At 38.5% G+C, this 15,728-nt stretch overlaps 1 protein-coding gene across 6 annotated transcripts in view; it reads left to right on the forward strand.

Annotated features, from left to right (window-relative positions):
• MDM2 (MDM2 proto-oncogene) overlaps positions 1-15,728 on the forward strand; it is a 198,706-nt gene that overhangs the window by 181,032 nt on the left and 1,946 nt on the right. For all 6 annotated transcript variants that reach the window (XM_047742776.1, XM_047742774.1, XM_047742775.1 and 3 more), the window contains 5 exons: positions 3,386-3,453; positions 3,575-3,671; positions 10,230-10,390; positions 13,040-13,195; positions 13,916-13,993. In XM_047742776.1, the coding sequence (XP_047598732.1) occupies positions 3,386-3,453; positions 3,575-3,671; positions 10,230-10,390; positions 13,040-13,195; positions 13,916-13,993 (560 nt within the window). The remainder of the gene's footprint in view (positions 1-3,385; positions 3,454-3,574; positions 3,672-10,229; positions 10,391-13,039; positions 13,196-13,915; positions 13,994-15,728) is intronic.

Here is a 15,728-nt window from a genome sequence, read left to right on the forward strand (position 1 = left end):
TTGGTTTTTTTGGCAGTGGGGGGAGGGTTCACAAACATTTATTAAACACTTTATTTTTAAATTATATTTTTATTTTCAGTATAGTTAATATACTGTGTTATGTTAGTTTCAGTTTTGCAATGCGGTGATTCAGCAATTTCATATACATTAGCAGGTGCTTATCATGACAAGTGCTCTCCTTAATTCCCATCACCTGTTTAACCCATTCCCCTACCCACTTTCTGTCTGGTAACCATCATTTGTTCTCTATGGTTATGAATCTGGTTTTTGGTTTGTCTCTTTTTTCTTGGTTTTGTTTCTTAAATTTCATATATGAGTGAAATCATATGATATTTGTCTTTCTCTGACTGATTTCACTTATCTTTATTTTCTCTAGGTCCATCCATAGTGTTGCAAATGGCAGGCTTTCTTTTTTTTTTTTAATGGCTGAATACTATTCTATTGCGTATATATATATATACCACGTCTTTATCCATTCATTTATTGATGGACATTTATGCTGCTTCCATAATTTGGCTATTGTAAATAATGCTGCATATATCTTTTCAAATTGGTGTTTTTGTATTCTTTGGGTAAATACTCAGTAGTGGAATTACCAGATCAGTGATGATTCTGTTTTTAATTTCTGAGAAACCTCCATACTGTTTTTCACAGTGATTGCACCAGTTTGCATTCCCTCCAACAGTGCATGAGGGTTCCATTTTCTCCACATCCTCACTAACATTTGTTGTTTCTGAAAGGTAGATAATTTCAAGGCCATGCTTACTCAACATATGATCAAACCTTGAAACATGTATTGAAAGGCTTGGGAAGTAATACAGATACCTAAGTAGGACAGTTTGAATGGATGAGCACTTTTTTGTTTGTTTTTTATATTAGACAAAACTTTTATCAATTTATTCAGGTAAGTGGCATTTAAGTTCCCTACCTGTAGACTTGCAGTTCTTAACTGGTTATTTTTGGGTTACATACTCCTTGGATACTCTGATGAAAGCATTGGGTTCTTATTTCAGAGAGATAAACATATACAGTGATATGCTGATAAATGTTTAACAACCCACTTTTCAGGGGGAAAAGCCCTGATTTTTGGTGTTTGCTGAGTTCCATGGTGTAAGTAACTCCCACCTTGGCCATTTTCAGGCTACATATATGGAGTTGGTAAGAAAGGTACACAGTCTGCTTGGAGTAGCAGTAGGAGCTGGCTCCCAACACACCATAGACCTTTTAAAGCCCAGTCTTGAATTACAATTAAAAACTGTTCTCAGAAGCTTGTTTACTTCCTGCAGTAAACTGGCCACTCTTTTGTCCTTCCACTAGTCTATATTGAGACTTTATTGTTATGTTGTTTTATTACACTTGTTTGTATTTCTTTTTATTATATCCTAATCAGGTTTGTATTCTGCATCAACACTACAGTATTTTATTAACAGGATGTTTAATAAATGTGTTGAATTGAATCCTCTTCCATAGTTAGGACTTAAGACCCAGAAAAGGGCATCACTGTCTTATCCTAGAGTAAAAGTGACTGTTAGGCTGGTGATATGTTTTAATGTTTTACAGAGCTCTTTATGAAATCAAATGAAGGCAAATAAAACAAACAACTATATTATTATAATAGTATTTTCAGTTTTCTTAAATATTATCCCTGATGTGTTCATTCATTCATGTAAAGAAACCTTGTTAGATTACTAGGAAAATTATATTAGTGAGATGGTAACCTGTAGGTTACTTAGGTTATTTCCATTCTGGGTTTGTTTCAGGTTTTAGTTAGTAGAATTAACTTAAGAACTCCTGTAACTGTTCTCAACCTGTCACACCTAGTACTTCCTTTTTATTACATCTGAATTGTAACAGGTCTTCTATTAAAACAAAATATAACCTGTCTATATGTACAACTTAAAATCAGTATAATACATAACCCATAATATAAAGAAACTATTATGATAATGTGAATAATTCCAGAATATTAATGCGTGGGCCTGACATACCTATTAAAATGAAAATGCTTCCAAGGGAATAACAAAGAGTATTTAATTACAGCCTTTGGCAACTGCATATTTCCTATCTGAAATTTTGTCTTGGGAGCTCTAGGTCTGTACATCCATCTACAATTAAACGCACCTACCTGAATGAGTTTCGTCCACTTAATTCATTATCTTTCCTTCTTAATCTGTTTACCTTCTGAAGTTTCTCTCTTGGTGAATGGTACCACCCATTTATCCATCCAGGGCAGAATCTTGGAGTCCTTGACACCTTTCTCCCTTACCTTTTATATCAGACACCAGGCCTTGTTGGTTTTTACCTTTTTCCTTTTTAACTTCTCTGGAATTGATCTTTTTTCCATGCCTTAGTTTAGGCTTTAATATTTTGACATTTGTATTCTTGCTGTAACTGTCTAGTACTGGCTTCCCTGCCTCTGCTCTCTTTTTCTTCTATTTTGCCAAAGTAATTTGTTGCTCCTCTGCTTAAAATGACCAGTTAGGGGTTCCTTATTGTTCCCTGGATAAAAAACTTGCTGTGAGCTAGCAAATCAGTTTTATCTATTGGATTAAACCTTTTTAATGGTGAGTGGCTGCAGCAGTGCCACAGGGCAGCTTCTGAAGTGTTGCTGGGGAGAATGCGACGATGCAGGCTTGAGGGCAAAAGTGCAGCTTGTTGCCGTCCTTGTGCAGTTTCACAAGACACACAGGGTCCTTTGTCATCCTGCTTAAATACCAGGAATAATCGACTCCCTGTAATTCCCCACAACAGAGCATTGGTAATTCACTTCTGGGTGCTTTTTTCACAGGGTGTTCCTCAGTCTGGAATAGCCTTTTTTAGTCCTGTTGCTTCAAATTCTACTATGTGAAACTTTTTCTGATTTCTTTTTCCTCAGACCCTGCCCTTTCCCTACCAAATAATCATTGCTCTGTGTTCTTCACTGATTTACTTTATAATACTTCTTTTATCCTGTTTATTATACTTTTGTTACTCTTAATGAAAACTATTCTGTACTAAAATTGAATTATGTTAGGGCACCTGGGTGGCTCAGTGGGTTAAAGCCTCTGCTCTCAGCTCGGGTCATGGTCCTGGGGTCCTGGGATGGAGCCCCGCATCGGGCCCTCTGCTCAGCGGGGAGCCTGCTTCCCTTCCTTCCTCTCTGCCTGTCTCTCTGTCTACTTGTGATCTCTGTCAAATAGATGAATAAGGTCTTTAAAAAAATAAAATAAAATTGAATTATCTTATTTACATCTCCAGTATCTAGCATGGGTTTGGCTTTTGGGAGATGCACATTTACTGTTTGTTGAAAGGTTAAATTGTGTAAGGAGTTTGTCTTGGACTGACAGACTAGTTTTTTTTCCTATTTTGTGATTCTCTGTTGTTATGTTGTTTTTCCCCCCATCAGAATCATCAGATTCAGGCACATCTGTGAGTGAAAATAGGTGTCACCTTGAAGGTGGGAGTGATCAAAAGGTAATCTTTGAAATGAACACATTCTAGTTTGATGTTTCTTGAAAGTTAGGTTATTTTAAATTATTTTTAGCTTCCTGGTGTTAAAAGTTCATTTTTGTTTTTCCCCGTCTTGGATGCTTAGGACCCTGTGCAAGAGTTGCAGGAAGAGAAACCTTCATCTTCAGATTTGGTTTCTAGACCATCTACCTCATCTAGAAGGAGAACAATTAGTGAGACAGGTATATATGATTATTTAACACTTCCAAACAGCTTTTCACTCTTTATTCTCTAATAAAATTAATGCATTAGACTTAATGAAATTGTGCCTTTTTTTTTTTTTTTTTTTGCTTTAGGTGAATTTCTGAGTTTCATTCTTAATTTTATTTGATTTATTTGGTTTAAAATTGCTTTCTTAGCAACATTTTTCTTTTTTCTTTTTTTTTTTTTTAAGATTTTATTTATTTATTTGACAGAGAGAAAGATCACAAGTAGGCAGAGAGAGAGGGGGAAGCAGGCTCCCTGCTGAGCAGAGAGCCTGCTGCTGGGCTCAATCCCAGAACCCTGAGATCATGACCTGAGCCAAAGGCAGAGGCTTAACCCACTGGGCCACCCAGGCGCCCCTCTTAGCAACATTTTTCTGATGATTATAGCAGGCACAGTTTCCTGGGCTCCACTGGAATTCATAGTTAGCCAGCAGCCTCTTATTCAAGGTAATAGAGAACAAGTGTATAAACTCTTATTTTAGTTCTTAGTTACCTTACCAGTTAAAATATTTTTTGTTGTTTCTAATAAGTAACAAAACACCACTGAGTTTAAAATAAGCAAAATGAGTAACCTCTAGACCTGAAGAAGAGATAAAATAGCTAAAACATTTTTACAGAGAAAAGGTAGTGGAGGAGGCTGTTGCCTGGTCAAAAGTCATACCAACTAAAACTGTATGATTCAGATGAAGGAAGTGCTCAGCAGATCAGTGAGATAGAAGAGACAAACCTGGACTAGAGTGTACATGAGGGCAGAGGGCGGTAAGGACAGAGGATGTTTTGTTAACTGCATGGGACTGGGACAAATGGTTAGTTATCTGGGGAAGAAAAAACAAGTTCTGTTTGTACCATATGCCAAAATGAATTCCAAATAAGTTTAAAAGAGAAATGAGATAATTATAATGTATTTGAAGGATATTCACTTTAAACCTGACAGTGCTGTACCCTTATTACATAAAAAGTTCCCCTATGGGGTGCCCAGGTGGCTCAGTGGGTTAAAACCTCTGCCTTCCGCTCGGGTCATGATCCCAGGGTCCTGGGATCAAGCTCCGCCTCGGGCTCTTCCGCTCAGTGGGAAGCCTGCTTCCTCCTCTCTCTCTGCCTGCCTCTCTGCCTACTTATGATCTCTGTCAAATAAATAAAATCTTTTTTAAAAAATCCCCTATAATTGATTAAAATATCAAAATCCATATAGCCAAAAGGGCAAAAACCCAAGATTTTCATAGTAAATACAAATGACTGATAAATAGGGAGGGGATGGATTTTAGTGATTTCACTTTATACACAATAAAAAATACAGAAGTGTCTTTCCTAGGCTATCAAATTAGCAGAGATGAGTTTTTGACTCATCCTTGTTAGCTTGTGTATTGGTACTGATGTACTATTGGTGTATCTGTTGGTATAAGTTGGTGGTGTTAGACCTTTATGGATTATAAAAAGGTTTGTAGTTCTTATCATTATTCTAGTAACTGTACTTCTAGAAATCTATTCTAGAGATATAATCAGAAATTCAAGATTTTATATGTAGAGACACTAATTATAGCATCATTTATAGTTGAAGATATATGGTAGAAAATGTCATCACTCTAGTTCAGGCCATTGCCATATCTTCTTTGACCATAGCAACAGCATTCTGATTTTTCTTGCTCTTGCTTTTGTTTTTTTTTTTGTTGTTGTTGTTGTTTTTTTAAAGATTTTATTTATTTATTTGACAGAGAGAGATCACAAGTAGATGGAGAGGAAGGCAGAGAGAGAGAGAGAGGGAAGCAGGCCTCTTGCTGAGCAGAGAGCCCGATGTGGGACTCGATCCCAGGACCCTGAGATCATGACCTGAGCCGAAGGCAGCGGCTCAACCCACCAAGCCACCCAGGCGCCCCTTGCTCTTGCTTTTGTGTTCCATCATGTAGTACTGAAAGAGATGGAAAAAAGTAAATTGAATTGTATCTCTTTCCACTTAGCCACTTTTGTTACTTCAGATAAAACCCATACTTTTGGGGGCACCTGGGTGGCTCAGTTGGTTAAGCATCTGCCTTCAGCTCATGTCATGCTCCCAGAGTCCTAAGATCCAATCCCACGTTGGGCTCCCTGCTTAGTGGGGAGTCTGCTTCTCCTTTTCCCTCTCCCCCTGGCTTGTACCCTCTTTCTCTCTCAATGAAAGAAAGAAAGAAGAATCTTAAAGCACCACACTTTTTCCCCCAGCCTACAAGGCCATAATCTACCTTTAACCTGGTTTTTGGCCTTTTCCCCCCACCTCTATTTCCACTGTACTTATTAATTGGTTCCTCAAGTCAAAAATTCTTCCTTCTTTATGGATGTTTGCAGATAGATTTTTTTTTTTCTGCCAGCAGTTCTTCCTATCTCTGCTTATATGATCAGCTCCTCATTTTTCTGTTTTTGCTTAAAAGTGACCTTCTGAGAGAGGCTGTCTCTAACCAGCCAGAAAAGCGATTCTCTTTTCCTTTCCTTAGCTCCCTGCTTGTTTTCTCATAGTACTCATTATAGCTTATAAATAATTATATTTCAGTTGCCTTGATACTTGAAATTAAACTCTGGTGGCAGGGATGATGGCTGACTTCACTTTTGTATACCCATGGCCTAGCACTGTGCCAGACAGTAAGCAGGTGCTCAGATTTGTAGACTAAATTGTTGAATTATGATGAACAGTATAGGGGCATGTGGGTGGTTCAGATGGTTAAGCATCTGCCTTTGGCTCAGGTCATGATCTCCAGGTCCTAAGATCCAGCCCTGTGTCAGGCTTCTTGCACACTGGGGGTCTGCTTCTCCCTCTGCCTCTCCCTCCTGCTCATGCTCTATCAAATGAATAAATAAAATCTTTTTAAAAAAACAATAAATTGTATATGAACCTATGTCACAGACACCATCTTCTGCAGCCATTAAAAGTAATGTAAAAGAAGATTTCAGAGAAAACCACTCCCAAATTGTACATTTTAGTGCGGTTCAAATACATTTTTAAAAGGAAATTTTAAAAACTGGAAAGTTATTACAGTAAAATTTTAATGGTAATCTCAATGGTAGCACTACAATTGATATACATTTTAAAATTTTCTATTTTTTTAAGATCTCTATAATGAGTAATACTTTAATAGTCACAAAAAAAAAGCCCCAAATGTTATTTATGGAGGTAAAAATTATGAGTCAGCATGGTTTAGGTTTCAACCAAGATCACCTTTTGCAGGGAATACAAACATGACTAAGAACTTTTATTAAGAACTTATGATCTAGGGCGCCTGGGTGGCTCAGTTGGTTGGGCGACTGCTTTCGGCTCAGGTCATGATCTTGGAGTCCCGGGATTGAGTCCCGCATCGGGCTCCCAGCTCCATGGGGAGTCTGCTTCTCTCTCTGACCTTCTCCTCTCTCATACTCTCTCTGTCTCTCTCTCAAATAAATAAATAAAATATTAAAAAAAAAAAAAAAGAACTTGTGATCTAGGGGCTCCTGGGTGGCTTAGTGGGTTAAAGCCTCTGCCTTCAGCTCAGGTCATGATCCCAGGATTCTGGGATTGAGCCCCACATCGGGCTCTCTGCTCATTGGGGAGCCTGCTTCCCTGCCTACTTGTGATCTCTGTCAAATAAATAAAATCTTTAAAAAAAAAAAAAAAAACTTTTGATCTATTTATGGAGATCAACACAGAATTACTTAAAATATAGGATATAACTGGGGAATTAAGAGGAAAAAGATGTCTTCTGGCTAGGAAGGTCAAGAGAAGGAAATGGAATGAGCAGAGGTGTGCGAGTTGCACCTGTTTCAGGCATTTGGATTATAGTTTATTTAATCCCATAACCCTGTTTTGTATTTACGTACAAGGCTGCAGTGAACACCTTGCCACTTACATCCTTAAGTGGTTATGCAGGTATTTCTCTCTCAATCTCTAGGATAGAGGTTGCCCACAAAATGTATTATTTTACATTTCTGCGAACAGTGTATAAAAATGTCCTCTCAAACCTTTTGAAACTCTCTCTCATTTTAACTTTCATAATTCTTATGGGTGAAAAGTGGTATCTTGTTTTAATTTGCATGTCCTTGGTCAGTGATAGGAGATTTTTTCATATGTTTATTAGTTATTTGTATTCTGTGAATTGCCTTTTCATATCTTAGATTTTTTTTTTATAATATTTATTTGAGACAGAGAGCATGTGTGAGGGATAGGGAGAAGCAGGTTCCTGCTTAGCAGAGAACCCTGTACGGGATCCCCAGGATCATGATCTGAGCCAAAGTAGACACTTAACTGACTGAGCCACCCAGGCTTCCCTTGACTTTTTATTTTTTAAAGATTTTATTTATTATTTATTTGAGAGAGAGACAGTGAGAGAGAGCATGAGCTAGGAGAAGGTCAGAGAGAGAAGCAGACTCCCCGCGGAGCTGGGAGCCCAATGCGGGACTCGATCCCGGGACTCCAGGATCATGACCTGAGCCGAAGGCAGTCGTCCAACCAACTGAGCCACCCAGGCGTCCCGACTTTTTATTTTTTAAATCAGGTTTTGTTTTTCTTAATTGGTGGGAGGACTTGTATATAATGGATAGTAACTGTTTTATGTATGTTGCGGATATTTTCTCCCAGTTTGACATTTGCTTTTTAAGTTTTATTTTGCCGTGTAAACCTTAATCAACATAATCTAATCTTGGTAAACTTTTTCTTGAGAGCTTTGCAGTTATACTTCCTTACTCTGGTATTATAAGGAAATTCTCTTAAAAGTATTTGGATGGTTTTATTCTTTGTGTTTGGCTCTTGGATTCACTTGGAAATTATTTTTATATTCAATATACTATATGGTAAGACTCATTTATGTTCCTGACAGATTTGGTAACATTCTAAGTCGGAGATAATTCATTATTTAAAATAAAAGAAACCATCACTGGTTTTGATTCCTATTGAAAATACAGGGTACTGAGGAAATTGTGGAATGCTAAGAATACCTTCTAAGTAGGGGGTGCCAAGGTGGCTCAGTCAGTTGGGCATCTGACTCGTGGTTTCAGCTCAGGTCGTGGTCTTGGGGTCATGGGATTCAGCCCTGCTTCGGGCTCTGTGCTGAGGATGGAATCTGCTTAAGATTCTCTCCCTCTGCCCTTCCCATTCATGCTTGCTCAATCTGTCTCTAGAATAGGTGGATTATTAAAAAAAAAAAAAAAGAAAGACCATCTAAGTAAATTAAACATTTTTCGTTCTTTTCAGAAACAAATCTTAAATCCTACAGTATGCTTTTTAAAAAAAAATTATTTTTTTAAGTAACATATAATATATTATTAGCCCCAGGTGTACAGGTCTGTGAATTGCCAGGTTTACACACTTCACAGCACTCACCATAGCACATACCTTCCCCAGAGTCCATAACCCAACCACCCTCTCCCTACCCGCCTCCCGACCCCACCACAACCCTCAGTTTGTTTTGTGAGATTAAGAGTCTCTTATGGTTTGTCTCCCTCCTGATCCCATCTTGTTTCATTTATTCCTTTCCTACCCCCCAAGCCCCCCACGTTGCCTCTCAACTTCCTCATATCAGGGAGATCATACGATAATTGTCTTTCTCTGATTGACTTATTTTGCTAAGCATAATACTACAGTATGCTTTTAACAAAAATTTAGATTGGTTCATGAAAGCTCTACATGTGTTAAATTAGTTGTGACATGGGCACCTGGGTGGCTCAGTGGGTTAGGCCTGTTGCCTTCAGCTCAGGTCATGACCTCAGGGTCCTGGATCCAGCCCCGCATTGGGCCCTCTGCTCAGCAGGGAGCCTGCTTCCCCCCACCCCTTGCCTGCCTCTCTGCCTACTTGTGATCTCTGTCTGTCAAATAAATAAATAAATAAATCTTCAGGGAAAAAAAAAAAGTTGTGACTTAATGGAGAGGACATTCTGAAAGCTGAAAAAGCTTTTTCTTTTTTTTTTTTTAAAGTTTATTTACATATGTACATAAGTTATCTCTACGCACAATGTGGGGCTCGAACTCATGACCTCGAGATCAAGAGTCACATGTTCCTCCTACTGAGCCGGCCACATACCCCACAAGCTTGAAAATGTAGTGTTCTGGGGGTACCTGGCTGGCTTAGTCAGTAGAGCATGTGATTCTTGATCTTGGGTCTGTGAGTTGAAGCCCCACATTTGCTGTAGTGCTTACTTAAAAAAAAATACAGCATTTTTTGTTTTTAAGATTTTATTCATTTACTTGACAGACAAGAGATCTCAAGTAGGCAGAGAGAGAAAGAGAAGCAGGCTTCCCGCTGAGCAGAGAGCCCGATGCTGGGCTTGATCCCAGGACCCTGGGATCATGACCTGAGCCTAAGGCAGAGGCTTTAACCCACTGAGCCACCCAGGTGCCCCCAAAATAGAGCATTCTATCATAGTTCTTAGTTGGACAGAACCAGTAGAAGTGTTCACCTTTGAAATAGTAGTAATTCACGGTTTTTCTGTTTAATTTCATTGAAATAAAGTTTTGGTCCAAGTAGGTACTTATGGCAGCTCATTTGCTAAATGAATCACAATATAGGGTTTTAATTAACTTGTCTGTCTTTATGTATCCAGAAGAACATTCAGATGAATTACCTGGAGAACGGCAGAGAAAGCGCCACAAGTCTGATAGTATTTCCCTTTCCTTTGATGAAAGCCTTGCTCTGTGTGTAATACGGGAGATATGTTGTGAAAGAAGCAGCAGCAGTGAATCAACGGGGACGCCATCAAATCCGGTAATCTTTTCATTTTAAATAAAACCAGACTCTTGAGGCACCTAGTTGGCTCAGTCAGTTAAATGTCTGCTTTCCGCTAGGGTTGTGGTCCTGGGGTCTTAGGATTGAGGCCTGCATGGGGTTCCCTGCTCTGTGGGGTGCCTGCTTCTCCCTCCCTCTTCCTGCTGCTCCCCCTGCTTGTGCTGTCAAATGAATAAATAAAATCTTTAAAGAAAAAAAAAAAAGACTCTTGTTCTTAAAATCTAGTTTTAGCAGTCCTAATAAGTGTTTGGATAAAATGCACATATATGCTATGCAATTGCTGTCATACACAGTGCTCAATTTTTCTGTCTCATAAAACTACTAGGGCTGGGGCACCTGGGTGGCTCAGTGGGTTAAAGCCTCTGCCTTCGGCTCAGGTCATGATCCCAGGGTCCTGGGATTGAGCCCTGAATTGGACTCTGCTTGGCGGGGAGCCTGCTTCACTTCCTCTCTCTGCCTGCCTCTGCCTACTTGTGATCTCTGTCAAATAAATTAAAAAAACAAAACAAAACAAAAAACTACTAGGGCTGCCTGGGTGGCTCGATTGGTTTAAGTGGCTGTCTGCAGCTCAGGTCATGATCCCTGGGTCCTGCGATCGCCTGCTCCCTGGGGAGCCTGCTTCTCACTCTGTGCATACGTGCATGTGTGCGCTCGCTCTCTCTCTTTCTCAAATAAATAAATAAATATTTAAAAATAAAACTACTGTATAGTTCATCTCTACTGCCAACCCCAGGTTTGAGAGAAGGGTGGGAGATAGTTGTGGGGTGCGTTGGTAAGATTAGTACTAATATTAATAGTTGTTAATGTCATCCTATATATTGGAGAATGTTTGTGAGCCACTGCACCAATAGTAAATTCAAATAAATTGGAGTATAGGGTAGTCTGAGGATTTGTTGTTTTACTTTTTAAAGAACAAGGGAACAAAACCAAATTTGATTCAGTTAGCTGTCTTAGAATTCTAAGGCAGGTTTGTTTTGAATATTTAGAGTAACAGTATCTTTATTTATTATTGTAACTACCAACAAATTAGTCACCATAGTCTAAGGTACACATTTGCCATACGAAGGCCTAGATATCAGGAAAGGTTTGTTTACTAAGGCTGTGGAATGTAGGTATGTTACTGCACGGATGGTGGGAGAGTTTTAGCACTTTCTGATTATTGATACAAAATCCCAAAGCATTAGGAGTAAAATTCTTCAGAGATGTTATGAAAGAAGTTTGGTTAAAAAAAAAATCCTTTTTTTTTTTTTTTGCTAACAAGAATTCCTGACAAATGGAATATTATCTTTCTTGTCATTAAACATTTGTCTTTACAATATGAAAAATGGGAACTTTTATTTTTGGTCTGGCAGTACCTCAGTGTCATTATTTTGGATATTCGTGATCATTTTATAGTTCCTAGAAGGTGTAGGGGACTGAGTCAGTTGTGATAGTAACCTTATTCTTACTTTTTCTGTATTGTTACTTCTTACACATATTCTGTTCCATGTTTCTCTTCCAAGCAGTGATTTTAATGGATACAGGTGGACCCTCCAGAGTTGGGATTTACTAGAGCTGTTACTTCTGTAGGCCACTAGATGGCACAGAGAGCAAGTTCTCCAGTCAGTGGGTCTGTCAGTGTTTTCTGTGCCAGGTTCTGTCTGGCACTGGGGTGGAGTGGTAGTCAAGGTAGATATGGTCCTTGCCCTCATCGGGAGACACATCATCAACAATGAAACAGGTAATTGAGACATTTAATAAATGCTATGGAAAAAAAAAATACAGAATCTTGAGGGCAAACATGCCAGTCTGAAAATTGAATCCAATTAAAGAAAACTTGACATGTACACAAACCCCATGTTTGGATAATTCTTTTCCTTAGAAATGATTTAAATAGAACAACTGTGCCCTGTTAAACTTATGGTCTTTATTAAAGTTGTTTCAGAATTCTAGTTAAATGATATTTAAAGTCCTTGTTTTTGCTTTTTACCTGGGACACTGCCTTGTTACCAAAGCAACAGAGGGTATTTCTTTTTCTCTTAGTCCCATCCTATATTGTTTTCTAAAAATTCTATTAAAAACTGAGTTTTTAGTTTTTCAGGCTTACTTTCTAGTTGTGAAAGCTTTTGGTAGGGCAGGGTTTTTCCCCTTAATTTTAGTTTATCCGATACGAAAATGTTACCGTCCTCATTTGGTGGTGGTGGTTGTCAGTTTTTGAAGGGGGTTAAAGAAAAGTGCATTTGTCTTCCGTCTTTCTTACGGGTTTAGTAAATTGATGAACTAAGGCTATATTCTAGGCTCTGTACTAGGCAGTTTATATATTTCAGTAGCCTCAGATTCCATTTACAGATGGGAAAGAGAAACTTGAGGTTTTAAATAGCTTAAGATCCATAGCTGCCACAGGTGGAATTGAGGCAAAAACCAGGGACTTCTGACTTCAAAATTTAAGATCTTTCTGATGCTTTTTACATGTACAATACTTTAAAGGTTTCTGGGTCATTCTGTTTTGAACATTAGCCAAAATGTTAAAAAACAGCTTTTAATTTACTTTCTTCGTAGCACCCTAGAACAGGAGTTGGCTCAGATAATGTACCTTAAGTAACTTTTTTTTTTTCTCCCCCCCCCCCCCCCCCCCCCCCCCGATTTTAGGATCTTGATGCTGGTGTAAGTGAACAATCAGGTGATTGGTTGGATCAGGATTCAGTCTCAGATCAGTTCAGTGTAGAATTTGAAGTTGAGTCTCTCGATTCAGAAGATTATAGTCTTAGTGAAGAAGGACAAGAACTCTCAGATGAAGATGATGAGGTAGTTTTATTTCTCTAATTATGTCTAAAGTCCTTCAATATTTTCTGTATTCATTGATAATTGAAATAATAATGTATTCTGATTTCACTTGACCTTTGACTTTTGATTTGTTCAAACTAGAATATTTTGTGGACTTGAGGCTTTTGTAGTTCCATGTTGTCTGATTTATATTCTTGTAACTATAAATGGCATAAAGTCAATGAACATTCTTATAATAGTCTTATTTTAAGAAAAATTCCCCTCTTTGGGGCGCCTGGCTGGCTCAGTAGGTGGAGCGTGTTCTTGATCCTAGGGTCATGAGTTAGAGCCCCATATTGTGGAGTGAAGTTTACTTAAAAAGATAAATTTTAAAAATACCCTCTTTTAATATTAATTTACTTAAAAAATATTAATTTACTTTTTATAAGAGTGTGCACACAGTTAAAGTCACTGGAGGTGATTACCTTCAACATTGCTAGCTATTTCACAGTTACTTAATATCTCCATATTTATAAAATAAAAACGCTTATATTGAATTTTTTGCCTTACTCATTTTAAACATCCTGTCTGTTGCCTTTTATCCATAGTGAGTCAACATTTCATGGTTCTCCACTTTTCCACCCTTACGCTTATTCCATTTGACCTCTGCCTCAGAATTTCTCATATATAGTAATATATGCTTTTCATTCCTGGTTAAGGAAAAAAGATGATGAGTTGATGCTAATGGATTTGTTTTATTAGGTATATCGAGTAACTGTGTATCAGGCAGAGGAGAGTGATACAGATTCATTTGAAGAAGATCCTGAAATTTCCTTAGCTGTAAGTATACATCTGCCTTTTTAAGGAATTAAGAAAACATAGAGGTTAAGGTTAGGAAAATATGCCTAGTCTGTTTCCTGACATGAGGTAATTTCTATAAAATTAAAATGTTTTCAGAAAGTTGTAGAGCATTTTGTTCTTTAATTTGTTGTGTCGGAATCTGTTACTGAATTTTTTCCCGCTAAGATTTTATTTATTTACAGGGGCGCCTGGGTGGCTCAGTGGGTTAAAGCGTCTGCCTTCGGCTCAGGTCATGATCACAGGGTCCTGGGATCGAGCCCCGCATCGGGTTCTCTGCTTAGCAGCAAGCCTGCTTCCTCCTCTCTCTCTGCCTGCCTCTCTGCCTACTTATGATCTCTGTCTGTCAAATAAATAAATAAAATCTTAAAAAAAAAAAGATTTTATTTATTTGCAGAGAGGGAGCACAAGCAGGGGTAGCTGCAGGCAGAGGGAGAGGGAGAAGACTGCTCCCTGCTGAGCGGGGAGCCTGATATGGGGCTCAATCCCAGGACCCTGAGATTATGACCTGAGCTGAAGGCAGATGCTTAACCATCTGAGCCGGCCAGGCACCCATTACTGAATTTTTACGGTTTGTGTTGGGAGTGGGCAGGCATTTGAACTTTGGAAAAAAAAATTTTTTTAAGATTTGTTTATTTGACAGCAGAAGCAGGGGCAGGGGTAGTTGGAGAGAGTAGGAAAAGCAGGCTCCACGCTGAGCAGAAAGCCCAATGTGGGGCTCAAATCCCAGGACTCTGGGATCATGACCTGAGCTGAAGGCAGTTGCTTAACCAACTGAGCCACCCAGGTGCCCCTAAATTTCGAAATTTTTTAATCTAAAATTTCAAGTATGTAGGCTTAGAAAGTAGGATTATGTATCTCTAGTGTATTTATCACCCAGCTTTAACAGTTATCAACATTTTGCCAATCTTGTTGATTTGTACTAGGCAATGTGGTAGGTAGGATTTGCTATTTAAGAGTTCAGGACGGGTGCCCGGAGGGCTCAGTCAGTTGAGTGTCCCGACTCTTGATTTTGGCTCAGGTCCATGATCTCAGGGTTATGAGATTGAGCCCTGCACCGGGCTCAGTGCTCAGGGTGGAGTCAGTTTGTCCCTCTCCCTCTGCTCTCCCCCCACCATCCCCGCTCACACATGCATGTGTGCTCTCTCTTTCACATAAATAAATAAAAACCTTAAAAAAACAAAAAAAACCCCACAGGACCAAGGGGCGCCTGGGTGGCTCAGTCAGTTGTGTCCAACTCTTGATGTTGCCTCAGGTCATGATCTCAGGGTTGTTGACGTGGATCCTTGAATTGACCCTGTGCCCACCATGAGCCTGCTTAAGATTCTCTCTCTCCCTCTCTAAAAACAAAAGTAATAATAAAAGAATTCAGGACTTAAAAACATTTACATTATATGCTTCTTGGGGTTCCTGAGGTAAGTTGTGTTTTTTAAATTCAATATTAATGCTTTAATTTTTGTTCTTAATATTGCCTTTAATTACATTTGAATGGGAAATCTTTTTTTTTTTTTTTTTGCTGAGTTGAAAAGTTATTATCCAAATGCAAAAAAAGATGAAATTGTAAGATTTTTGAAAAAAAATTTTTGCTGTATTAGAAAATAATTCAAGTGACTGGTTGATTCATTTGATGTCAGTCATAGATTCTAAAATTTATTAGACTCTTTGAAGCATTCTCTCTCCCATATCACAAAACTTTTGTCTTTGGTTTTTATCAGTT

The sequence above is a fragment of the Lutra lutra genome, chromosome 8 (assembly GCF_902655055.1).
Source record: "Lutra lutra chromosome 8, mLutLut1.2, whole genome shotgun sequence".
Taxonomy (NCBI): Eukaryota; Metazoa; Chordata; class Mammalia; order Carnivora; family Mustelidae; genus Lutra; species Lutra lutra.